The sequence below is a fragment of the Hemitrygon akajei genome, chromosome 6, assembly GCF_048418815.1.
Source record: "Hemitrygon akajei chromosome 6, sHemAka1.3, whole genome shotgun sequence".
Classification (NCBI taxonomy): domain Eukaryota; kingdom Metazoa; phylum Chordata; class Chondrichthyes; order Myliobatiformes; family Dasyatidae; genus Hemitrygon; species Hemitrygon akajei.
The window spans coordinates 99,956,542-99,982,430 of NC_133129.1; the positions used below are offsets into that span (position 1 = coordinate 99,956,542).

At 44.2% G+C, this 25,889-nt stretch overlaps 2 protein-coding genes across 2 annotated transcripts in view; both read right to left on the reverse strand.

Annotated features, from left to right (window-relative positions):
* Nucleotides 1-25,889, reverse strand: part of LOC140729824 (uncharacterized) — a 168,385-nt gene that overhangs the window by 127,490 nt on the left and 15,006 nt on the right. The window lies entirely within an intron of this gene.
* LOC140729346 (uncharacterized) lies at nucleotides 2,051-25,043 on the reverse strand. Its single transcript, XM_073048992.1, has 11 exons — nucleotides 22,481-25,043; nucleotides 18,699-18,803; nucleotides 16,103-16,221; nucleotides 13,834-13,892; nucleotides 11,533-11,672; nucleotides 10,332-10,400; nucleotides 9,006-9,168; nucleotides 7,723-7,899; nucleotides 6,862-6,968; nucleotides 5,670-5,737; nucleotides 2,051-4,308 (listed from the first exon to the last, which is right to left on the reverse strand). The coding sequence occupies exons 1-11, from the start codon at nucleotides 24,999-25,001 to the stop codon at nucleotides 4,264-4,266; spliced, it is 3,573 nt and encodes a 1,190-aa protein (XP_072905093.1). The 5' UTR covers nucleotides 25,002-25,043; the 3' UTR covers nucleotides 2,051-4,263.

The window sequence follows — 25,889 nt, forward strand, 5'->3', positions numbered from 1 at the left end:
GTTATATAGCAAAGTTTCCAATTTATATGTGCAAAGATTCCAAGTTATATAAGACCATAACATATAGGAGCAGAATTCAGCTATTTGGCCCATTGAGTCTGTTCTGCTATTCAATCATGGACTGATCCAATTCTTCCAGTCATCCTCACTCCCCTACTTTCACCCCATATCCTTTGATGCCCTGACTAATCAAGAACCTATCTATCTCTGCCTTAAATACACCCAATGACTTGGCCTCAACAGGCACTCATGGCAACCCATTTGCCACCCTCTGACTAAAGTAGTTTCTCCGTATCTCAGTTCTAAAAGGACGTCCCTCTTGTCCTAGAGTCCCCTACCATGGGAAATAACTTTGCTATATCTAATCTGCAATGCTCCCAAGTTATATGCCCAACGCTATGAGTTATGTGCTCTATTTTGAATTTTCCAGCCCTGTCTTGAGAGCAGTTTGTCTATCTTGGGTTTTACCAGTCCTGTCTCAAATTTCTCAAGCCTCTCTTGTTTCTTATTTATCCACCTTGATTTCATTTCCAACATAAAAGTAAATTTCTTGTCTAAGTCCAAACGAGAGAAAAGCTGCAGGTGCAGAGTGAGGGGTGTGGTAGTGAGGGGGGACATTACCAGAAGTTTGGGAAATCATTGTTCATGCCATCAGGTTGGAGGCTACCCAAATGGAATATGTGTTGTTCCTCAAACCCAAGTGTAGCCTCATCTTGACAGTGCAGGAGGCCATGGATGGACATATCAGAATGGGAATGGGAAATGGAATTAAAATGGGTTGTCATTGGGAAATGCCGCTTGGTCTGTTGGATGGAGCATAGGGTGCTCAGCAACACGGTCTTTCAATCTACATCCGGTCTCAGTGATGTACAGGAGGCCACACCGAGAACACCGGATCAGGTATATGACCCCAACAGACATGCAGGTTAAGTGTAACAACATATAGAAGGACTGTTTGGGGACCTGAATGGTAGTGAGGAAGCAGGTGTAGGGGCAGGTGTAGCACTTGTTCCACTTGCAAGGATAAGTGCTGGGAGGGAGATCAGTGAGGATGGATGAATGGACAAGGGAGTCCCGGTGGAAAGCAGAGGGTGGAGGGGAGGGAAAGATGTGCTGCTGGCGGAAGTTCTGGAAAATTATGTGCTGGACGTGGAGGCTGGTGGTGGCGTAGGTGAGGACAAGACGAACCCTATCCTTGGTAGGGTGCCGGGAGGATGGATTAAAGAGCAGACGTGCATGAAATAGAGAGATTGAGGGGGCAGCATTGATAGTGGAGGAAGGGAAGCCTCTTTCTTTGAAAAAGGAGGACATCTCCGTCGTTCTAGAAAGAAAAACCTCATCCTGAGTGCAGATGCGGCAGAGACGGAGGAATTGAGGGAAGAGGATGGTGGTTTTACAATTAACTGGGTGAGAAGAGGTATAGTCCAGGCAGCTGTGAGAGTCCGTGTGTTTATAATAGACATCAGTGGATAAACAGTCTCCAGTGGGTATCAGAGTACGTTGGAGATGTAATCCTGAGATTCATTTTCTTCTGGGCAAATCCAAGAACCATAATAAAATCAATGGAAGACCACACCCAACACGGCAGATGAGCAACCAAAGTGCAAAAGACAATAAACTGAGCAGAAAATAAAAAGGAGATCTTTGATTAAAAAAAAATAAGATATAAATATGGAGAATGTGAGATGAAGAGTAGTTGAGAGTGAGTCCATAGGTTGGGGGAACCGTTCAGTGATGGAGTGAGTGAAGGTAAGCCCACTCGTTGAAGAACTTGAGTGTTTTTACTTCCTGTTGTGTTGTCATACCATCATTTCCAATGGAGGTAGGACCAGCTCTTGTTCTTAGCTCCATCCTAAATGTCATAAACCACAAATCATATTTTTCTTAAGGAAATGATCAGATAAGTTAATATTTAATCTAAATATTGGATCGCACTTAGATATTGTGATAAAACAAACTGTTACTGCGACTAAAGTCCAGTTCAATATAAGTAATTAAAAATAATTTTTATTGAAAGCAAAGAATAAGTTAACACATTGGAAGTCAGATTATAAACTTGCAATAATTAACAGCCATCATATATAAATACAGATTCAGAGTATAATTTCTTCTGTACAATGCCAAGTCTAAGGTTGATATAGATTACAGGCATAGTAAACTTCACTCGAAACACATAAATGACAAGTTGAATGAAATTCTGATATTTAAAGTTTTCATAGACTAAATAAGGAAACTTTTTACCCACTGGTGAAAAGAAGGTTCTTTGCAATGGATCATGCAAAATTTCTTTGAACAGTCAGCATGTTAACGACAATAATGGATTGCTAGTCTGACATTGGTCATTGAGGAGAAAGAAATTCTCAGCACTTATGTTTCATTACAATCTCTCCCTCTCTCTGTCTCTTTCTCGCCATCTCTCTCTCCCTTCCTTTCTCTTCTCAGCAACATGACTGGAAAGCCTCACATTTTCCTGCTTCTGTCTCTTAATTTTATGTTAATTATCAGGTAATCACTTGACCTGCTTTCTGAAAAGAAAAAAGAGGCATAGTACAGCTTTAATTTTTCTGACTGAGGTAAAATAGTTATTGAAAATCTTAATTAATATTGCCAATATTATCTCTATTATCTGAGCATTAGATAGAAATAATAGAGTATTCCACAATTGATCTAATCATTATTCTTGATTAATTTCATCCCTGGTCCTAGATTTAATTTGTAAATTGCATCAGGTACTTTTAGTCCAAAATACTGTCAGTGCTGTGAATCTGAGAAGGGTGGTCCCAGTTCCCAGACTCCGTCCAGCCTTTTGAAACCAGGCTGTCATTCAGAGTGAGTTGGTCTAGGTAGGTCTCCTGCTTCCGGTTCAGGGAGTGTCAGACTAAAGTCATCTCCCTCAGTATTGACTGAGATCATTTCCATTTAAGTCATTGCTTTCATTCTGCTCTGACTGTTCAAAATACGCTCTTCACAAATAATTTGTAAGCATTGTGTATGAGGTGATAAAGGGAGCAGCTAGTAGCCATGTCTCTCAAGACCGAGAGTTAACAGGTGTAAGGCAGTCGGCTGATCTTGTCTCCCTTGGGCTCCTCACAACCCATGTCAGCAGTTTTCAATATTTACACAATCTGCAAAAGTGTTTCAATAATAAATATATTTAAAAATGTGTTCTGCTAGCAACTCTACTTCATTAGTTAGAGGAAATTTTGTAAAGAGGATTCTTGTAAACTTCTACAAACGTATGCTGGAGCCCATTCTGACTGGTTGCATTTCTGCCTGATACAGACGATTTGATACACAGGATCAAATGAGGCTGCTGAGGGTTGTTCACTCAGCCAGTTTCATCACAGAGGGCATCTTCAAGAATGGTGCCTCGAGAAGGTGACATCCATCATCAAGGACCCTCACCATCCAGGACATGCCCTTTTCTCATTACTACCATTGGGAGGAGGTCACTCCGTGTTTTAGGAACAGCTTCTTCACCTCTGCCAGCAGATTCTTCAACAGTCCATAAGCCTTCTTATTCCTCCTTTGCACTATTCATATATTCTTGAAATTATAACACTTTTTGTCTTTTTTTTACTATATGTCTGCTACAAAACATATATCAGAGAGAATGTATCTGAACACACGAAAGTCTGCAGATGCTGGAAATCCAAAGCAACACACATAAAATGCTGGAGAACTCAGCAGGCCGGGCAGCATCTATGGAAAAGAGTGCGCAGTTTCGGGCTGAGTCCCTTCATCAGGACTGAAAAAATCTCAATGCAGTATAACAGTAAATCACCGGATTACTTCCATCACATTCCGTCTCCTTCAGAAAGACTGAGATTTGGTCAGATTCATAGTCCAATTATTTTTAATATCTTATTTCATTTTAGGTGAGTTGCTGCCCAACACAATCTTAGTAAGTCCTGGGCTTGTCTGCAGCTGATTTGAAATGGGTTCAGATTTAACACATGAAGAAAGGATCCAACCGAGATTGCTGGTATCCTGTGTGTAAAAGGACCCATCCACATCTATCAACATCACTGCTCTGTGCAAAATTAACCTTACTGACTTACAATAGGGTTGATTGTACGCCTTGGGAGGATGGGATGAATGGCAAACATAGTGGCCTGTATAAAATGTATACTGGATTGCAAACTTGGTATTGGAATTTGAAGGCAGAGCAAATATTCTTAATATTAATACTTGCACTCCTGAAGACAATATTAACGTGACAGATCAGTTCCATCACCGGAGGGTAATCAGAACAGGAAGAATTTAAGCAGCATGTAGTCCTGTGATGTGCGGTCTTGAGATTTTCATCTGCAAAGTGAAAACAACAGTGAGTGTGTCTGACAACTAGAATGAAGTACAGAGAAATGTTTACCGTTCTGTTTAGACTTTATCTGGAGTAATTACATTCATCTCTGCCAATGCAGCTCAGAAAGGTGGGATGTAGCACATGTTTGCTGGAAAGATGCCAGAGGCTATATTGTGAGGGCAGGTTATGAAGAAAACACTAGCCGTCTTTCAGATATAAATCAGTAAAAATTTATATAACATCATTGATGTTGTAAAATATCCTGTTGGCAGGAGCATAGCCAAAATTTGGTTGAAAATGTTTGATGGGTGACCTGCTGAAAGTTTTAACATTCAGCACAGTGCAACACACACCTTACTTTTCAGGGAAAATGGGTATTTATCAGATAGCTGGGTGTGATTTATTAGGAACAAATGGGTATTATCAGAAACAATGGGTATTTATCAGATAGCTGGGTGTGATTTATTAGGAACAAATGGGTATTAGTTGTCAGGAACAATGGGTATTTATCAGAAACGGGTATTTATCAGGAACAATGGGTATTTATCAGAAACAATGGGTATTTATCAGAAACAATGGGTATTTATCAGGAACAATGGATATTTATCAGGAAAAAAGGTATTATTTATCACGAAGAAACGGGTATCATTTCCTAGGACCAATGGGTATTTATCAGGAACAATGGGTATTATTTATCAATAACAATGGGTATTATTTATCAGGAACCGTGGGTGTTATTTATCAGGATCTATGGGATTTACTTATCAGGAAAACTGGGTATACATCATGAACAATGGGTATTATTTATCAGGAATAATGGGTATCAGGAACAATGGGTTATATTTATCAGAAAAATTTGTATTTATCCATAACAATGGGTTTTATTTATCAGGAAAAATGGGTATTACTTTGAAATTAATTCAGGAAATACTTTAGGAATGTTTTTCACATAACGTTTGTGGAAGAATTGAAAGTTTTATCCAAAAAGCCTATGGATAAAGAGATCTATCAGAAGACGCTATGAACAGTTGATTTTTGTTCACAAACTTAACAGAGAACTCGAGAAATATTGTTTGGCAACAGATTAACTGCATCCTGCCATTCAAAGCATTCCTCCCCCCCCCAAACACCGCTGTTCATAGTTCTGCTTGTCACTTGGTTTCATCTTACTGAAATTGTCATTGTACCGCACCTGCCCAATTATCACTCTCACTCAGCTCCTTACAGCTGTCAGGTCAACTTTGCAACAGAACAACCTGCGAACTTTGAGACTGTGTGCAGAGTCCACTGGTCAAATCACCGTCACTAGCCTGATGAGATCACTCATTCCCCTCCCAAACACCGGATTACCCAATAAACTTACCCTGGCAGATGAGTCCACGTCATCCAGTCTGGGTGTGATTCTGTTTAATTGTGCGTGCTTTGATTCACCTGAATATTGAAATGTTGGTGTTAGAAGACCTCATAATCTGCATATCTTTACAAGTTTGGCAATTGCCTGCAGACCAATGCTTTGAGAATATTCTGCAGCCTTAGCTATATTGAGAACCAACCTTCATGCATCCCCGACAGACACTCCCAACTTTCTGCATCATCACAAATCCCCAAGATCCGTCCAACAGAGCACTCGATGCAAGTGTGAGTACCAACATAGTTACCCAGAACACTCCACGTGCCCATCACTGCTGGTCTCATGTGGTTCCTGTTGTACCCCTCCCCTGCACTTCCACATACTGGCCCTTTCCCCCGCCCAGTATTGATACAGGGTCTCAACCCCGAACATGGTCCACAGCTGTTGCTTGACCTTCTGAGCTAAATTGTTCTCCACTTCTTAGCATCTGCCGTCCTGTGTTACTGCATGCTTCACAGCCTCACTAACTGATTTAATGCTTCCAGGCAAACTCAGATTAACATCTATCAGCATTTTGGACAAATTGGAGTGCTAGAACCAAAATCAAGCTATCAAACAGAGCCCCACACACAAAGTGCTGGAGAAACTCGGCAGGTTAGGCAGCATCTATGGAAATAAATAAGCAGTCGACACTTCGGTCTGAGACCCCCCCATCAGGGCTGAGAAGGAAGGGGAAAGATGCCAGAATTAAAAGGTGAGGGAGGGGAAGGGGATAGCTAGAAAGTGATAGGTGAAGCCAGGTGGGTAGGAAAAGTCAAGGGCTGGAGAGGAAGGAATCTAATAGGAGAGGAGAGTGGACTATAGGAGAAAGGGAAGGACGAGGAGGGGACCCTGGGTGAGTGATAAGCAGATGCAAAGAGGTAAGAGCAGAGTGGGGCGTAGAAGAGGAGGGGATGGGGAGGGAATAATTTTCTTTTACCAGAAATTGAAATTGATATTCATGGCATCGTGTGGATCCTCCACTCTGAGGGTGGTCTCATTTTGGCACAAGGGGGGTTAAGGACGAACATGTCAGAACCGGAATGGAAAAGGGAATTCAAAAAGTTTGGCCTACGGTAAGTCCCACTTTTATGTTTTATCAGCACTGCACCTACTTGACACTATTTGCCTCCTTTTCCCCAAATTACACCTAAGTGTGTCTTACCGTAAAAATTCTCAGGTGCAGGATTTTCCAAAGTTAAATTTCGGGATGCACGCCAAATCCAGTCATCCTCAAACCACTGATTGGATGCATATCTCTCTGGTGTCTCCCTGTTGGATTAGCAAGTTATGAGCCTCTTTACCATTTCAATCTCAAAGAGAAATGAAACAGAATTCCTTCTTGCAAGGTTTAGCCCGCAGAGGAAAATTGGACTTATGAGGTAGATCAAATATGCCTAGTGGACACACTGAATATCATTATTTTTTCATTAATAACTGACATTTACTACCACACTCTGCCTTAAACATAAGGATTAATGAAGTAAAGGGGTCTCTTCCCAGAGCTCTAAGCTAAATTTAATCCCTCAGCCAATGGTGCAATGGTGAAGATACCCTTCTCAGTACCAAGTTGGCATTTACGAGCCCTGAGGAGAAAGTGAAACTAAGTTACTAGCATTCAGTTCTGTAATCACAGGACAATTTACAATGACCAATTAACCTACTAACCAGTACATCTTTGGAATGCGGGAGGAAACCCTCACAGTCACGGGGAGAACGTCCAAACTCGTTACAGACAGTGGCAGCAATTGAACTCTGAACTCCCATGACCCAAGCTGTAAAAGTGTCGCATTAACTGCTGCGCTACCATGGCGCACCAATTTAGTAACTGGTTCAATTCCCATTCCAGCATAAACAGAAGCCTTTGGTAGTGATATGAGGGAAGTCTATTTTCATGGGATGTATTCTGCTGTTCAAAGACAGTGACCATTTATAAAGGCACCATCAATACTATAAAATGATCCCAATCGTTAAGCGTAAATGCCATTGAATGCAAGAAATAGAAACTGGAAAAATGAAAGATTACCTTAATTTGTCGTCTTTATTGGGTGCATATCGGTATCTTGTACAGCATACTGTCAGAGTGACCAGCACAGTTATGATTATCAGAGCAATGGCTACTGTTACCAGGATTAGCGCCAGTATGTTGACTGGGAACTGGCAGTTTTCTCCAATGTACCAATACTTTCTCGAAGTATTGCAACTGAAATCAAAAGCAAATAGTTGGATGTATTTGAAACTACTAAAGAGATATACAGACAGAGACAAAGCCTCCTCCTAGTTTTCTAGAGAAAAAAATCTCCCCTCCCTCTCCCCTCTTTTTCTATTCCCCACACTGGCCTTTTATCTCTTTTCATCCACCTATCACTTTCCACTGGATCCCCACTTATGGTCCACTCTCCTCTACTATCACATTCTTCCTCTCCAGCCCTTGACCTTCCCACCCACCGAGCTTCACTGATCATCTTCCAGTTAAATTAGACTTGCAGGTCGTTTTATTGTATGGCTACTTTGGACAAATATGATGTGTAGTAACTACATCAACTAGAGGTGGGCATTCGATGAAGACTTTGCTCCTCCCAGCAAACTTTGCCACATTCAACCCATGGCCAGCAATTGATGAAAATTTAGCACTGATTTCAAACCACACAGATCATTAAAAGTCAGATCAAATCAAGGACAGTTGGTAAAACAGTTTTGCATAGAAAACTGAATGATTAATTTTCCGATCCTCCACTTCAGGGTTAGAATATAAGCTGTGACCATTCTATAATCCATTCTGATGGGACTGCAAACATCTCTAACAGGGAATACTGTATACCTGTACATATTAGTGAAGTTCTCTTATTTAATTGCCCAAACATCCACCCTATAGCTGACTAGATTTTATACCGACAAACTATTTAATGAAAGTGAAAGAAAAACATGTTTCTAGAATTGTTTTGGAGAGTAAATCTTAAACCCAAGGGAATTCTGTATCACATGCCCTGTTTCATCAGGAAGGAGGTACTGGAACCTGAAGACACACACTCAATGATTCAAGAGCAGCTTCTTCCCTTCTGCCATCTGATTCTAAACATGATTCTAAATATGATTGATATTTGCAATCAGAAAGTTCATCAGTTTGAAAACGGACAATTATTTTTCTTTCTCTTTCACGGATGCTGCCTAACTTGCTGAGTATTTCCAGGAGCTTTTGCAGAAATGTTCAGCAGCTCCAAGTCTTGATTTTCCTGTGGATAATCAGGCCTCACTAAGACTTATCATTTTTATAATGAATCAATTATAATTATAATAGTTAAAACTTACAAGCATCTAGGGCCATTCTTTGTCAATCCACATTTCCCATATATGCACTGTAAAGGGTCTTTGCTCTCCTTGTTACATCTCGATACACAGAGCCATCCCAGAGAAGTATTTTCAGCCTTGAAATACGACTTGAACTCCTCCGCAGTGTTCGTAGTGCAATCAACTGTTAAATGAAGTGTGTTACTGAGTCATAATATCATTATCTTCCCGGTATCCCCCATCCAACCAGCAAGCCCTTCACCCATCCATTTGTGCAGTTCCCACGTCAGAATGTCCTGAGCTTGCTGCAGTTTATCTTTTATACAGCTGGCTAATTATGTCTGGTCAAATTCTCACTTCTCTTTCATCCAGAAGATCCAGTTTTTATTTAGCACTTCTTTCATTAACTTGACTTGAAATGCTTTATCATTTACATGCATAAAGGGAGTCCAAGGTCTTAATTTTGCTCCCTTGGCCTTCCTTTATGCATGTAAATTCGTATGATTATTTAATTGTTTTAGTCAGATTCTTTCCCATCTCTCACCAGTACCTGGAGTTCTGCCAGAACTGGGATCTGAGGAACATGGAACCTTGCTTTTACAGGGCAACACAGTAGCATAGTGGTTAGCACAACACTCAACAGTACCAGCAACCCGGGTTCTATTCCCTCTGCTGTCTGTAAGGAGTTCTTGCACGTTCTCTCCATGACCTCATGAGTTTCACGGAGTGCTCCAGTCTCCTCCCAGTCCAAAGACGTACCGGTTGGTTGGTTATTTGGTCATTGTAAATTGTCCCGTGATTAAGTTTGGATTAAATTCGGGGTTGCAGGGTGACAAAGTTCAAAGAGCTGGAAGGGCTTATTCACTCTGTATCTCAATAAATCAATTATAGGCAATTCTCCTAACTGAGATATATCCCATGATATATGGTTCAGTGACTCTTTCTGTGAAAGACCAGAGAGGTAAACACACCATATTTAGCCAGACAACCCTTATAACCAGTACATGGTTAAGATCAATTCGGAGAGCATGTTTGGAAAACAGAAATAATGACTAATCACACACAAAATGCCAATATCTGACAATTAGTATAGGAAGGAGGCAGTTGATATTTTTTCTTCAGAATATTGTGTCTCCATTCCCTCTCTTTTTTATTTTAAAGCAATTACTTATAGAGAATCCATATTCAGTCAAAGGAGGAAGATTCAAATTCAAGAATTCATATTCTAAAGCATTGAAGCAGTAAACCAAAATTATTAATAATTTAAGGCTGCATATACTATGACGATCCGATTGAGGTTCACTTGTGTTATTTTTGCAGAGTTCAGATTGAGAATGTAAAACTTACCAGTCACGTCTTTATTTATGAATGATACATTTTTGAAATTGGGAGAGAGTTGAAGTCCCGTACAGTGTTCTGAAATATTGATTATTATACAATTAAAACAGGAAACAAAAACTGTTAACTCTGAATTAAGCACATGATGAATTTCAGACTTGGTTGGGGTTGTGATAAATATTCATTTGCACAGCATGTTATCTTTCACCCTCTCATGGGTTTGTTAGCAAAGTCATCAGTACAAGTGATTCACCATCACTGTGCTTTATTTGTTTAAAGGAGGTGAACATCACTGTTTATTGATTACGGATTGGCATTCAACACCATCATATCTTACCCTCAGTACTGACCAACAAGCTCCAAAACATGGGCATCGTTACCTCCCTCAGCAACTAGTTCCTTAACTTGCTCAACAGGAGACCACAGTCAATATGGATTGGAAATAACATCTCCTCCTCACTGACAATCAACAATGTCCCACCTCGATGCGTGTTTATCCCACTGCTCTACACCCACGACTGAGTGGATAGGTACAGCTCAAACACCACTTATAAATTGGCCAGTGACAAAACCATTCTTTGCAGAATTTTGGATGTTTCAAGGAGGCATACAGGAGTGAGATAGAGCAGCTGGTTAAGTGACGTCACAACAGCAACCTTGAATCAACATATTGATTGTGGACTTCGGGAAGGGGAAGTCGAGGGAACACACACCAGTCCTCGTCTAGGGATCAGTAGTGGAAAGAATGAGCAGTTTCAAGTTCCTGGATGTCAACATTTCTGAAGATCTTTCCTGGGCCCAACAGCTACAAAGAAGGCATGACAGTGACTATATTTCATGAGGGGTTTGAGGAAGCTTGGTATGTCAGCAAGGACTCTCGCAAGTTTCTACGGGTGTACCGTACAGAGCATTCTAAAGGGTTGCATCACAGCCTGGGAAGGTGCACCCCTTGCACAGGATTGGAAAAAGCTGCTGAAAGTTGCAGCTTATTTCAATCCAGTGCAGCACCCCTACCCACACCCCGATACCAGGTAGTGATGCAACCTGTCTCAATGCCCTCCACAGTGCATCTGTAGAAATTTGCGAGTGTCTTTGGTGACATGCCAAACCTCCTCTAACTCCTCCTGAAATGCAGCTGCTACTGTGCCTTTCTGATGAGCAAGTTAAAGTGAATGCTTAAGTACAACAGAGAACAGAATTGATCCATCACCTGATATGTGGCTATTAGTGCAGTTTGTTTCATTTAAGTTTGATTTAATTGATTGCTCTGTTCTTCTTATCGTGTTTTCATTGAACGTTTGTGTTTCTGTGCGAAAGATCGCCTTGTGGTCCACAATAATACTGCCCGGTCTTGAAAAATAAGAAACCAGAAATAAGGCAGGTTAAGTTACATTTCGCACTATGTCCCTGAAAGAATACAGTTTTATCTTGATTAAGATCTGTAAATAGATGAGGTAAGGTCAAATGAAGGCTCTCAGTTCAATCATTTTTGCAATTGTACATTAAAGTGAAATCCAGCCCAGGAGCCCCCTAAGCCTTTATCATGGATCAAAATAAGGTGTGTTGCCAGAATACTTTCCCAAAAGGCCAAAGAAAGTGCATTTAATGGAGTGTGTCACCTGAGTGTCGGGTTGGGTCGAACAAAGCTTCTCTGCCATTGGAATAGCCAGTGGACAATTGAGGAAATTGTATTCAAAGGAAAGGGGTGAAATTTGCAAAAAAGGAGCTTTCAAAAAGGTATTGGGTAAATATTTAAAGATTAAATAATCACATAGTTCACACAAAAGAATATTGGAGGAGATCAACAGGTCAGGCAGCATCTACGGAAATGAATAAACAGTCGACATTTCGGGCCGAGATCCCTCATCGGGACTGGAAAGGAAAGGGGGAAGATTCCGGATGATAAAGGTGGGGGGCTGGGTGTGGTGGAGAGGGAGGAGAAGGAGGCTAGCTGGAAGGCGATAGCTGAAGCCAGGTGTGCGGGAAAGGTAAATGGCTGGAGAAGAAGGGATCCGATAGGAGAGGAGAGTGGACCATAGGAGAAAGGGAAGGAGGAGGAGACACGGTGGGAGGTGATAGGCAGGTGAGATGAGGTAAGAGGCCAGACTGGAAACTACAGGAAGATGGGAGTGGCTGAACTGTGGCTGTGGCCTGCTCCGGCTGCAGTGATGACTGGTTTCATGTCTGTGTAAGCTTCAGTACTGAATGCTGATCGCTTTCATTGTTTGCAGGATTTTTTACACGTTGGGCCTTTGACGGTCATTTTTAAATTGGTCTATTGGGTTTCTTTGTTTTGTGGCTGCCTGTAAGGAGATGAATCTCAAGTTTGTACAAAGTAGATACACTTTGATAATAAATGTACTTTGAACATTTGAATAAATACCCTTGTTCCTTGGAGAACTACATCGAGATTACAGAACAGAAACAAATCATTTGTTAATATGGGAGAATAAGAGATTTAAGTTTAATATAGAATTGAGTGCTTGAAGATCACCAGACTTGGTAGGCTGAACTGCCTTTTGTCTGTGCTGTATTCCTCATTGACTTTTGATGTTTTTGTCCAACTGTTCCACACATACAGAAATGCCACTGTCATCATTCCTTTTAAAAATCTCCCCCTTGAGTCCGAATTATCATTCAGCCCATCCATGTCGTTTACCTCAATTGCTCCCTGTGGTGATCGAATTTATATTCTCATCTCAGCCGCTAAGATCTGTATCGATTCCCATTGAGTTTTTTGTCATTTTCTTATGCTAATGATCTCCAGTTTGGCTCGATGCAGTTTTCCTTTACACAGAGGCATTGCCAAGCTGTGTCTCGATAGAGTCATAGTGGTAACCCACATGGAAACAGGCCATTTGGCCCCTCACATCCATGCCAGCCTGTGTGTACTAATGCTCTGCACTTGGTCCATACTCATTGATTCCCAACCATTTCAACTGCTCATCTGGAGCTGTCTTAAATGTTGTCAGCAACACCACTTCATCTGCTCCATAGGGCAGTGCAGACCAGGATGGAATTTATTACAAACTATTGTCAGTGATTGATTTTAACAAAGAAATAAAATAGAAACAATGTAGATTAAATGCTACGAAGAGAAAGCTGCTAGCTCAGGTTGATTGTTTGTTTGCAGGGCAGGGTTATTTGCCGAGCTTGGAGGTTGGGTCCCAAATGTTTCGCCACCAATTCTTAGAAGCTTGGTTCACAACAGAAAACTCTATTAACAAGCAGATTGAACAGGACGCCATTTCCAGCGTGGTGAGAGTGCAGAATGAGTCTCCAGCAGAACGGGTAGATGCAAACTCAATTCCAACACTTCAGAGAAGTTTGGATGAGGGAGGAATATAGGGCTACGATCTAGGTACAGGGAGATGACACCAGGCACAAGGCCATGATAGCACACACCAAATGGGCCAAAAAGCCTGTTTCTGCGCGGTCGTGTTCTGTGACTCAGTCTTTGTCACAGTGATAAAATTTATCAGTTCAGGCTTAATTTTGCTAAGATAGTTACCGTGTTTTTATAATCTTGACATCAGAGTATCCAGGGATTCCACCATATACACGTTTCATCTGAAAGGGAAAATTGAACAGGTTGATTAGTATGGATAGATGTGGGTGCACAGAAATATTAGATGTTTACATTATAGGTCATATTTGGCTTTAATGAGACATGTTTGACTTCACAAATTCGGCAAGAATACTGCAGTTCCACTGTTCCATTGAATATACATATATATATATATATATATATATATATATATATATATACATATATTCAATTAAGTAAGTAGTGTAGAAGGTAGAGAGGGCTCATGAGTGGAAGAAGTTGTTCCTGAATCATTGAGTGTGTGTTTTCAGCTTTCTGTACTTCTTGATGGCAGCAATGAGAAAGGTCATGTCCTGGATGCTGGGGAGGTTAGTGCCCTTGATGGAGCTGACTCAGTTTATGAATTTTTAAGAGGCTAAGTTTAACTTGCAGACCTGGGGATCCCAGGAGTCAAGTGGTGATCAGTAAAGGCAGGATTGATGGCAGAAAGGATGGCAGAGAAATGGAAGGAGAGTTTTGGATGAGCTGATGTTTGCGGAAAGTGGAGGGTGAAGTTAGGTTGTTACTGTCGGAAAGGGTCAAGCTTGTGCTAGGTGCCTTCAGTATATCTGCTAACTAACCTGGTGTTGATTGTCATTTGCTAAAGATGTGTATTGAGGAAGGGAGAGGACAAAAGGAGTTGAGGCCTCTGTCAGCCAGGATTGAGCATGGATGTTGTACCCTAGCCTCAAGAACTAACGACCTGTAGCCTCTTGCCTACGGTGATGAAATGGTTTGAGATGTTGGTCATGACTAGAATCAACTCCTGTCCTCAGGAAGGACCTGGAACCAATGCAAGTTGCCTATCGCCACAACAGCAGACGTGATCTCAATAGTTCTCCACCCAGCCTTGGATCACCTGGACAATGCAAATACCTCTGTCAGGATGCTGTTTACTGACTATAGATCAACATTTAACACGATCATTCCTACAGTCCCGATCAAACAACTACAGAACCTGGGCCTCTGCAACTGGATCCTCAACTTCCTGACTGGAAGACCACAATCTGTGTGAATTGGAAATAACATCAGCACCTCACTGACAATTAACACAAAACGAGTGAGATACACCAATTAGTTGAGTTGTGTCGCAATGACACAATGTCAGCAAGACCAAAGAGCTGATGGTGGCCTTCAGGAAGGGTAAAATGAGGAACACAAACCAATCCTCATGGAGGGATCAGAAGTGACAGGAGTGAGCAATTTCAACTCCTGGGTGTCAATCTCTCTGAGGACCTAACCTGGACGCAACATGTTGATGCAACCATAAAGAAGGCCAGATAGCTGCTAAATTTCATTAGGAGTTTGAGATTTGATTTGTCAACTAAAACACTCAAAAACTTCTACAAGTGGAGAGCATTCTGAATAGCTGCATCACCGTCTGGTATGGGGGGTGATGCACAAGATCAAAATCAGTTGCAGAAACTTGTAAATTAGTCAGCTCCATCATGGGTAGCTTCTGTGGTAACCAGGACATCTTTAAGGAGTGGTGCCTTGGGCAGGCGGCGTCCATCATTAAAGATTCCCACCAGCCAGCACGTACCCTCTTCACGCTGTTACTGTCAGGGAGGAGGTACAGTTCCCTAAAGGCACACACTCGGTGATTCAGCAACAGCTGCCATCCAATTCTAAATGGACATTGAACCCATGAACACTACCTCGCTACTAATTAATAGACATATATATGCTTTCTGTAAATTCAGTGTTTTTCTCTGTATCTGTTTATCACGCACTGCAGTGACTGCTGTCACAAAGTTAACAAATTTCACCACATATGCCGGTGATACTAAACCTGTGCTAGAACTCTTGTGTGGACTGGTAATGAGAAGATTAGTATGGGTTTGGGGCAGAACAGTTTCACTAAGCAGATAACGATAATTGTCTCAGCAATTTTGTGATGCTGAGCTCAATGCCAAAACCTGCAGGGAATCATTGCAAATGTGGACCCTCATTCAGTCGCATTGTTTTGGCCATTTTTGTAGAGGTTAGAGATGAAGATCCCACCATATAGAAATAGCAGCAGAACCAGCTTCCAGTGGAATGTTGTCAGTAATATTATAGGGTGGTGGGGGTAAAGTTGATTAAGAGTTTAATAAACTTCAGGTACAAACACTCGCGTTCAACATGTGATGTGTTTCAAAACCATTTCCAGTGGGGTCTCAATGTACATTACAGTATATTGAAATCATACAACCTGCTGCTGGAATTCCGTTGAAAAGTTCTGGAATGCATTGGAAGTTGTGGAATTCAGCTCTGGAGTGTAATTTCTGTTCACAATCTCCACGGTTACACCAATCTCATATTCAACCTTTACTGTAAAACAATGGAATGTGTCAATAACTAACTCCAGTGCACAATATAATAGAACCCTTTTAAATGCCCTTTAAAGGAACAGTGACATGTCAGGTGTCAGTGCTATAAAAGAAAGCTTATATGTTGAGGCATTCTAAGGCACCGGTGAGGCCTCACATGGAGTATCCTGAACAGTTTTGGGTCCCTTATCTAAGAAAGCATGTACTGACATGGGAGAGGGTTCAAAGGAGATTCATGAAAATAATTCAGGTGTTGAAAGGTTTATCATATGAGGTGCATTTGATAGCTCTGGGCCTTTACTCACTGGAATTCGGAAGAATGAGGGGGGAATATTGAAACCAATCGAATGTTCAAAGCGCTCGACAGAGTCAATGTGGGGAGGATGTTTCCTATGATGGGGAGTCTAAGACCAGATGACACAGCTTCAGAATAGAGGGTCATCCATTTAGAACAAAGATGAGGAGGAATTTCTTTAGCCAGAGGGTGATGACCCTGTGAAAGTCATTGCCTCAAGTGGCTGTCGAGGCCAAGTCATTGGGTCTCTTTAAGACAGAGGTTAACAGATTCTTGATTAGTTAAGAGCATGAAGGGATAGGGGAGGGGGAGGCAGGAGATTAGGGCTGGGAGGACTAATGGATCAGCTTTGATAAAACAGCAGAGCAGACTTGATCGGCCAAAATGGCCTAATTCTGTTCCTGTAGCTTGTGATCTTAATATTAGGATGTAACGTTGCGGGATTATTGTCAGGGCAGTGTTTCCATGGATATTTTAGGATGCACTAAGCCATTCTATATTAAATCACAATTGTTTCGGAGACATGGAAAGGTATTACAGAAAGGACCCCTTAGCCCTTTGACCATTATGCAGCCATTTTTACTCTAATCTTACCAAGCCCGTTTTACGTCCCCACATTCCCATTGCTCTACCCTTCCCCCCACCAACTCTGTGCTATTAAGTAGTTTTAATGCATCCTAGCCTGGAATGGAAACTCCAATACCCTTAAATCCTGCAAAAAGTACTGGATACAGCCCGGCCTATTACAGGGAAACCCCTCCAACCATTGAGCACATCTACATGAAACGCTGTCATTGGAGAGAAGCATCCATCCTTAGGGAACCTTTGCATTCAAGACATTCTTCCTTCTTGCTGCTGCCATCAGGAGGAAGGTACAGGAGCACCAGGGCTCACACCAGGTTCAGGAACAGTTACAATCCCTCAACCATCAGGCTCTTGAACCAAAGGGGATAACTTCACTCGCCCCATCATTGAAACTTTCCCGCAACCAATGACACACACAAAATGCTGGTGGAACACAGCAGGCCAGGCAGCATCTATAAGGAGAAGCACTGTCGACGTTTCGGGCCGAGACCCTTCGTCAGGACTAGAGAAGTCGAGACGGTTGATGTCCCGTCGGCAATTAGCAATAAAGAGATCCAGAGCAGACAGAAGACCAGAGCGGGGTGTCCATGAAGAGTAGGAGGGTTGAAGACGGGAGAAGGGGTCATCGGTGGGGGTAGGACAGTCCTTGTCAAAGAAGTAAGCTCGGAGACGGAGCCGGTGGAAGAAGAGTTCAGCGTCATGGCGTACGTGGAACTCGCTGAGGTGTGGGCGAAGGGGACAAAGCTGAGGCCCTTACTGAGGACAGAGTGCTCTGCCTCAGAGTTGAAGGGCGGAGGGAATGGTAAAGACCCGGCACGGATGAGAGATGGGATCAGAGGGGGGAGGGAGGCTGGTAGTGTCAGTGGAGAGGGAAGGGTTGGGGTGAGAGGAAGATGGAACCTCTGAGGGCCCAGGAGCTGACAATGGGATCTGAGGGAGAGGGGATTACAGAGTGGAAGTGTGGGAAGGGGAGACGGGAGTCACAATCGCAGCATGTGAAGACCCGGCCTGGAGTTCAAGGCTGGAGTTGCAGTCGGTGGTTGTGCAATCGCTTTCCAACATCGTTGGAGCACGCGTTGATGGTGCTGGAGTCCAGGTTTTCAATATGCCCTGTCCTGACGAAGGGTCTCGGCCCGAAACATCGACAGTGCTTCTCCTTATAGATGCTGCTTGGCCTGCTGTGTTCCACCAGCATTTTGTGCGTGTCGTTTGAATTTCCAGCATCTGCAGATTTCCTCGTGTTTGCCCGCAACCAATGAACTCACTTTCAATGACTCTTCATCTCATGTTCCTGAAAGTTATTGCTTATTTATTTATTATTTCTTCTTTTTGTAGTTTGTTACCTTCTGCACTTGGTTGAACACTCTAGTTGTGTGGTCTCTCATTGATTCTGTTATGGTTATTATTCTAATAAGGATTTATTGAGTAATGTCCACAAAGAATGGGTCTCAGAGTTGTATATGGTGATGTGTGTATTTTGATAATGAATATACTTTGAACTCCTATACTACATAGTTGTAATCCCTCAGATAGATCTCCATATCTCTATCTCAGCAATGTCAGAACGATGCATATATTTGAAAACAAATCCAACTCACCAGGGATAGAATTAGGTATTGTCTCACAGTAAGATCCCATATATGGACTGGGACAGGAACAATTATGACCATTCCAGGTGCCTCCATTTGCACATGGGTTAACAGCTTGAAAATAAAATAAAGGCAATTTGTAGCAATTGACAAATAATGTAAAGTATTTAAAGAATGACTTTCAAATTTTGAATGAATGCATTGTCCATCAAGGGTATTCAATTAATTCATGCCCATTCCATTCGGTATATTTCATTTCATCTATGCAGGTGTTTTGTGTCACAACTAGGGATCGTCTGTAAATAATAAAAGTGTTTTTGTCAGTTAGTATGTCGACTGTGTTTTCCTTTGTTTCACGTCATGGGTACACACTCTGTTCATTGGAGCATTTACCTTTTAGTCTAGTTGTTCGTCTTTGGACCAACTCTTGTTTTTCACAATGAGTTACAGGTGTCTCATCTGGGATCAAACTCTTTGTTTTATCACTTTTATTTATTTTGGGATAATTTAATTAGCACAGTGTTTCTGATGCCGGAATCAGTATGTGCTGCAGGGTGTACTTCAGTGAGGATACACCAACCACGCTTTATTGGATCTTGTCTGGTAATGGTAAGTCTTGCTCAACTTGTCATTGGAGGGTCAAACCTGTGACATTGCTCATTTCAGTTACCATATCATGGTTGATGACGTTTATAGTCAGCCATATGTGGTGTCATTGAGTGGCGTGGCATCACTAGTTTGTAGCATTTCGAATGACTCCCAGGATGATTTCAGCAAAGAATGCAGGGGAACTGGAATCAGAGGCGCTGCAGACTGAAACATTGAGTCAGCGAGCTGATGGATTCCCCTTTCGCGGTGCCGGGAACGATATCTCTCTCTCTCTCCCTTATTAGTCTGAGAAAGAGCCTGAGGAAATGTCAACACGAGGCAATGGGCAGTAGTATTTGCTTGTATGGTGGGAGGTGGGGGGCTGATGCTTCTACTGAAGCAAGGTGGGGAGTCACCGAGTGGGGAGGGGGCGAGGCTTCTACTGAAGCAAGGTGGGGAGTCGCCGAGTGGGGAGGGGGCGAGGCTTCTACTGAAGCAAAGTGGGGAGTCGCCGAGTGGGGAGGGGGCGAGGCTTCTACTGAAGCAAGGTGGGGAGTCACCGAGTGGGGAGGGGGCGAGGCTTCTACTGAAGCAAGGTGGGGAGTCGCCGAGTGGGGAGGGGGCGAGGCTTCTACTGAAGCAAAGTGGGGAGTCGCCGAGTGGGGAGGGGGCGAGGCTTCTACTGAAGCAAGGTGGGGAGTCGCCGAGTGGGGAGGGGGCGAGGCTTCTACTGAAGCAAAGTGGGGAGTCGCCGAGTGGGGAGGGGGCGAGGCTTCTACTGAAGCAAAGTGGGGAGTCGCCGAGTGGGGAGGGGGCGAGGCTTCTACTGAAGCAAGGTGGGGAGTCGCCGAGTGGGGAGGGGGCGAGGCTTCTACTGAAGCAAAGTGGGGAGTCGCCGAGTGGGGAGGGGGCGAGGCTTCTACTGAAGCAAGGTGGGGAGTCACCGAGTGGGGAGGGGGCGAGGCTTCTACTGAAGCAAGGTGGGGATTTGCCGAGTGGGGAGGGGGTGAGGCTTCTACTGAAGCAAGGTGGGGAGTCGCCGAGTGGGGAGGGGGCGAGGCTTCTACTGAAGCAAGGTGGGGAGAGGTTTGAAACTTTCAATACTTATTGTGCAACAGAAGGAGAGGAGGAGTGATCTTGTTTTTTTTTCTCTATTTTGTGGATGTCTGGATAGAGTACAAATTTCAGGTTGTAAACCGTATGCGTCTCTGATATTTAATTGAACTGTTGATTATTTTGATGTCCCTTTTCACTGACACTGCTTCATTGGCAGTCAGGCAGTTGTTTTCTTTAAGCAGGGTATTTTCTATGTTCATCACCGATACAATTCAGGGTGGCATAAATTGAAACAACACAAGCCACAAACATGTTTGAGTGGGATCAGGTTTCCAAGTCCCATTGTTGACACAACACCATATCTACTGTAGACGTTCTTACTTTCATTATTCATTAGTTACTTGATATTCAATGTCCTCAATGTTTTAACTCTTGGGGCGACGTGCAGATACGTCTCTACCAAACATGGTATAAGGCACTCCTTCCCTCTGCCAGCCTGTAGGTCACCCTTGGGCAAGGTGTAGAACCTGCTTATCTACACCCCCCACACCACCAACCCCCCCCCCCCCCACAGCCAATCGGGGGCACGTGAAGCTATGGGAGTAGCTGCTGGATATCACAAGTCCTGGTTATGCGACTACTGACACCAGGCAGACAATCTCTGAAGATTATTGATAATGACTGGGGTCCCCCATATTGTAAAGACCCTGCCTGGAAGAAGACAATGGCAAACCACATGTTTCGGAAAATTTGCTAAGAACTATCATGGTGATGGATAGAGATTGGATTAAAGATAAATGGAAGTTAGATAAAGGACCATGAAGGCCCATGTCATACAACATGACACATAGAGATGATGATGATAGGCTGATAAAGGACTTTAATTATCAACTGCATTATGTCCCTCATAATTCCTTGTATCTCTGATAGGTTGCATCTCCATCTCCAACAATCTAGGTTTTTCCATCTCATCCTTTTAGCTAATATTCTCCAGTCCAGACACCAGTCTCAGTGAAATTTTCTGCAAACCTCCAAAGCCTAAAGATGCTTGCTACAATGTGGCAACCAAAAATGCATTCACTCTTCCAAACCTGGCTGAATAAAGTTTTGCACGGCTACATAGTGACTTGCTGGGTTTTATTCCCAATGCACCATCTGATAAAGGCAAGCATGCAAATTTGCTCTTAACTGTCCGATCAGTTAGCAATGGCACTTTCAGGGAGTTCAGGACTTGCACCCCAAGATTCCTTTATTGCAATACTCCCAGTGGCCCTGAGATTTACTTTCCTCTTGCTTTTGACTTTCCAAACTGCAAAGCCTCATGTTTCTCCAGATCAACCACAGATTTCCAGTTGGTTGTTATCTTGCTACCTCCTTTAACAAGCTTTCTCACCATCCACAATTCCAGCAGTTGTTGTGTTGTCTACAAATTAGTGATCAGATAATTGACACTTTCATTCAGATTATTTCAACACCATTGCTAATTCCTGTCTTTGTGCCAAGCCTACACTGTACATGTGTCAGTTGATGGACTTTACACTCCCACTGTATGTTGCACTCCATGCATATTGCCTGAGCTACTCTCTGTTCCCTCACAATATTCTCCTTCATTAGATTTTCTCCAATTGCCTGCTAGAAACTGCAACTTTGCCTGAGAGTCAGAACGTCACAAGCAAGTGTACAGTCTTCGTAACATTCCTACAAAAACACTTTGTCTTTTTTATTTAAATACACGCTTTGACACTTTATTCCTGATCCAATCTCTGTTATAACTCATACCCTCAAATTTAGGCAACTTTCTGCTCAACCCCTCCTTTACTCTTTCCAAAGCCTCCAGATCATTCTTAGTCCAGAATATAAATAGTCGAAATCCTGCTGGAACCTTTTATTATTGGACACCCTTGTAATCTTGATGCTGCATATTTTGCCACCAATATTTGGTTGTCCATATTCAGGTTTTATTAATGACGTGAGACAGCAGGATGTTTTGTAACTAATAAATAACACCAGAAATATTGAAAATCATCCAGTGGTCAGTTAGTATATGGAGAAAGTGAAAGACAATTCTATAATTCAGGACAGGATGATGCACAAATCAGACTGTTTGCAGTGATATGAACAAACTAAGCAACAGAATCAACAATTACCTGGTCTTTTAGTTGTGGTGGGACGCACAGTGGTCCGAGGAGTTGTAACGGCTGTTGTCAACACCTGTTTCTCGGTTGTTGAGGAGGAGGTCATTGTGGATGTCGTGCGGCTTGTCGTAGTATCTGTGCTTGGCACGTTTGATGTACTGCTGGGTTTACCTGGTGGCTTTGCTGAAGTTCCTGTTGGTGTACTGGTCGCTGTAGTCGATGTGCTCAATGGTGTACTGGACTCTGTGGTCGGTGTGCTGGACTCTGTGGTCAGTGTGCTGGTCAGTGTGCTGGACTGTGTGGTTGGTCTACTGGTCACTGTCGTCAATGTGCTGGTCAGTGTGCTAGAATGTGTGGTCGGTCTACTGGTCACTGTAGTCGGTGTGTTGGTCAGTGTGCTGGACTGTGTGGTTGGTCTACTGGTCACTGTAGTTGGTGTGCTGGTCGGTGTGCTGGACTGCATGGTTAGTCTACTGGTCACTGTAGTCGGTGTGTTGGTCAGTGTGCTGGACTGTGTGGTTGGTCTACTGGTCACTGTAGTTGGTGTGTTGGTCAGTGTGCTGGACTGTGTCGTTGGTCTACTGGTCACTGTAGTTGGTGTGTTGGTCAGTGTGCTGGACTGTGTGGTTGGTCTACTGGTCACTGTAGTCAATGTGCTGGTCAGTGTGCTGGACTGTGTCGTTGGTCTACTGGTCACTGTAGTCAATGTGCTGGTCGGTGAGCTGGACTGTGTGGTTGGTCTACTGGTCACTGTAGTCAATGTGCTGGTCGGTGAGCTGGACTGTGTGGTTGGTTTACTGGTCACTGTAGTCAATGTGCTGGTCGGTGAGCTGGACTGTGTGGTTGGTTTACTGGTCACTGTAGTCAATGTGCTGGTCGGTGAGCTGGACTGTGTGGTTGGTTTACTGGTCACTGTAGTCAATGTGCTGGTCGGTGAGCTGGACTGTGTGGTTGGTTTACTGGTCACTGTAGTCAATGTGCTGGTCGGTGAGCTGGACTGTGTGGTTGGTTTACTGGTCACTGTAGTCAATGTGCTGGTCGGTGAGCTGGACTGTGTGGTTGGTTTACTGGTCACTGTAGTCAATGTGCTGGTCGGTGAGCTGGACTGTGTGGTTGGTTTACTGGTCGCTGCATTCAGCGTGCTCAATGGTGTACTGGACTCTGTCATCATTGTGCTCAAACGTATGGTTGGTGTGCTGGACACTATGCTCAGAGTGCTGGACTCTGCGGTCAACATACTGGAATATGTGGTCAGTGTGCTGGTCACTGTAGTTGGTGTGCTCGTTGTTCTGCTGGACATTGTGGTCTGTGTGCTGGACTCAGCTGTCAACGTGCTGGACCCTTCGATTGACATGCTGGACACTGCAGTCGATGGGCTGGATTCTGCGTTCAGTGTGCTCGACTCCGTGGTCGGTGAGCTGGACCCTGTGGTTGTTGTGCTGGACTCTGCAACCGACGTGCTGGTCTCTGTGGTCAGTGTGCTGGTCTCTGTGGTCCATGTGCTGGACTCTGTGGTCGGTGCGCTGGACTCTGTGGTCAATGTGCTGGACTCTGTGGTCGGTGTGCTGGTCTCTGTGGTCGGTGTGCTGGACCCTGTGGTCGGTGTGCTGGACTCTGTGGTCGGTGTGCTGTACACTGTTGTCATTGTGCTGGTCTCTGTGGTCGGTGTGCTGGACTCTGTTGTCGTTGTGCTGGTCTCTGTGGTCGGTGTGGCTGTTGGTATTCTAGACCCTGCCGTCTGTGTGCTGGTTGGTGTGCTGGACACTGTGATAGTTGTGCTGGACTCTGCGGTCGTTCGGCTGGACTCTGCGGTTGTTGTGCTGGTCTCTGTGGTCGGTGTGCTGGTTGGTGTGCTGGAACCTGTTGCTGGTGTGCTGGTCAATGTGCTGGACTCTGGGGTTGTTGTGCTGGACTCTGTTGTCGTTGTGCTGGTCTCTGTGGTCGGTGTGACTGTTGGTGTTCTAGACCCTGCGGTCTGTGGGCTGGTTGGTAGGCTGGAAACTGTGATAGTTGTGCTGGACTCTGCGGTCGTTCTGCTGGTCTCTGTGGTCGGTGTGCTGGTTGGTGTGCTGGAACCTGTTACTGGTGTGCTGGTCAATGTGCTGGACTCTGGGGTAGACGTGCTGGACTCTGTTGTCGTTGAGCTGGTCTCTGTGGTCGGTGTGCTGGACTCTGTGGTTTTTGTGCTGGTCTCTGTTGTCAGTGTGGCTGTTGGTGTTCTAGACCCTGTCATCTGTGAGCTGGTTGGTGTGCTGGAAACTGTGATAGTTGTGCTGGACTCTGCGGTCGTTCTGCTGGTCTCTGTGGTCTGTGTGCTGGTTGGTGTGCTGGACACTGTGATAGTTGTGCTGGACTCTGCGATCGACGTGCTGGACTCTGCAATCGACGTGCTGGACTCTGCAATCGACGTGCTGGTCTCTGTGGTCAGTGTGCTGGTCTCTGTGGTCGGTGTGCTGGACTCTGGGGTCGGTGTGCTGGACCCTGTGGACGGTGTGCTGGACTCTGTGGTCGGTGTGCTGTACACTGTTGTCATTGTGCTGGTCTCTGTGGTCGGTGTGCTGGACTCTGTTGTCGTTGTGCTGGTCTCTGTGGTCGGTGTGGCTGTTGGTGTTCTAGACCCTGCCGTCTGTGTGCTGGTTGGTGTGCTGGACACTGTGATAGTTGTGCTGGACTCTGCGGTCGTTCGGCTGGACTCTGCGGTTGTTGTGCTGGTCTCTGTGGTCGGTGTGCTAGTTCGAGTGCGGGAACCTGTTGCTGGTGTGCTGGTCAATGTGCTGGACTCTGGGGTTGTTGTGCTGGACTCTGTTGTCGTTGTGCTGGTCTCTGTGGTCGGTGTGGCTGTTGGTGTTCTAGACCCTGCCGTCTGTGTGCTGGTTGGTGGGCTGGAAACTGTGATAGTTGTGCTGGAATCTGCGGTCGTTCTGCTGGTCTCTGTGGTCGGTGTGCTGGTTGGTGTGCTGGAACCTGTTACTGGTGTGCTGGTCAATGTGCTGGACTCTGGGGTAGACGTGCTGGACTCTGTTGTCGTTGAGCTGGTCTCTGTGGTCGGTGTGCTGGACGCTGTGGTTTTTGTGCTGGTCTCTGTTGTCAGTGTGGCTGTTGGTGTTCTAGACCCTGTCGTCTGTGTGCTGGTTGGTGTGCTGGAAACTGTGATAGTTGTGCTGGACTCTGCGGTCGTTCTGCTGGTCTCTGTGGTCTGTGTGCTGGTTGGTGTGCTGGACACTGTGATAGTTGTGCTGGACTCTGCGGTCGGTCGGCTGGACTCTGCGGTTGTTGTGCTGGTCTCTGTGGTCGGTGTGCTGGTTAGTGTGCTGGAACCTGTTGCTGGTGTGCTGGTCAATGTGCTGGACTCTGGGGTAGACGTGCTGGACTCTGTTGTCGTTGAGCTGGTCTCTGTGGTAGGTGTGCTGGACTCTGTGGT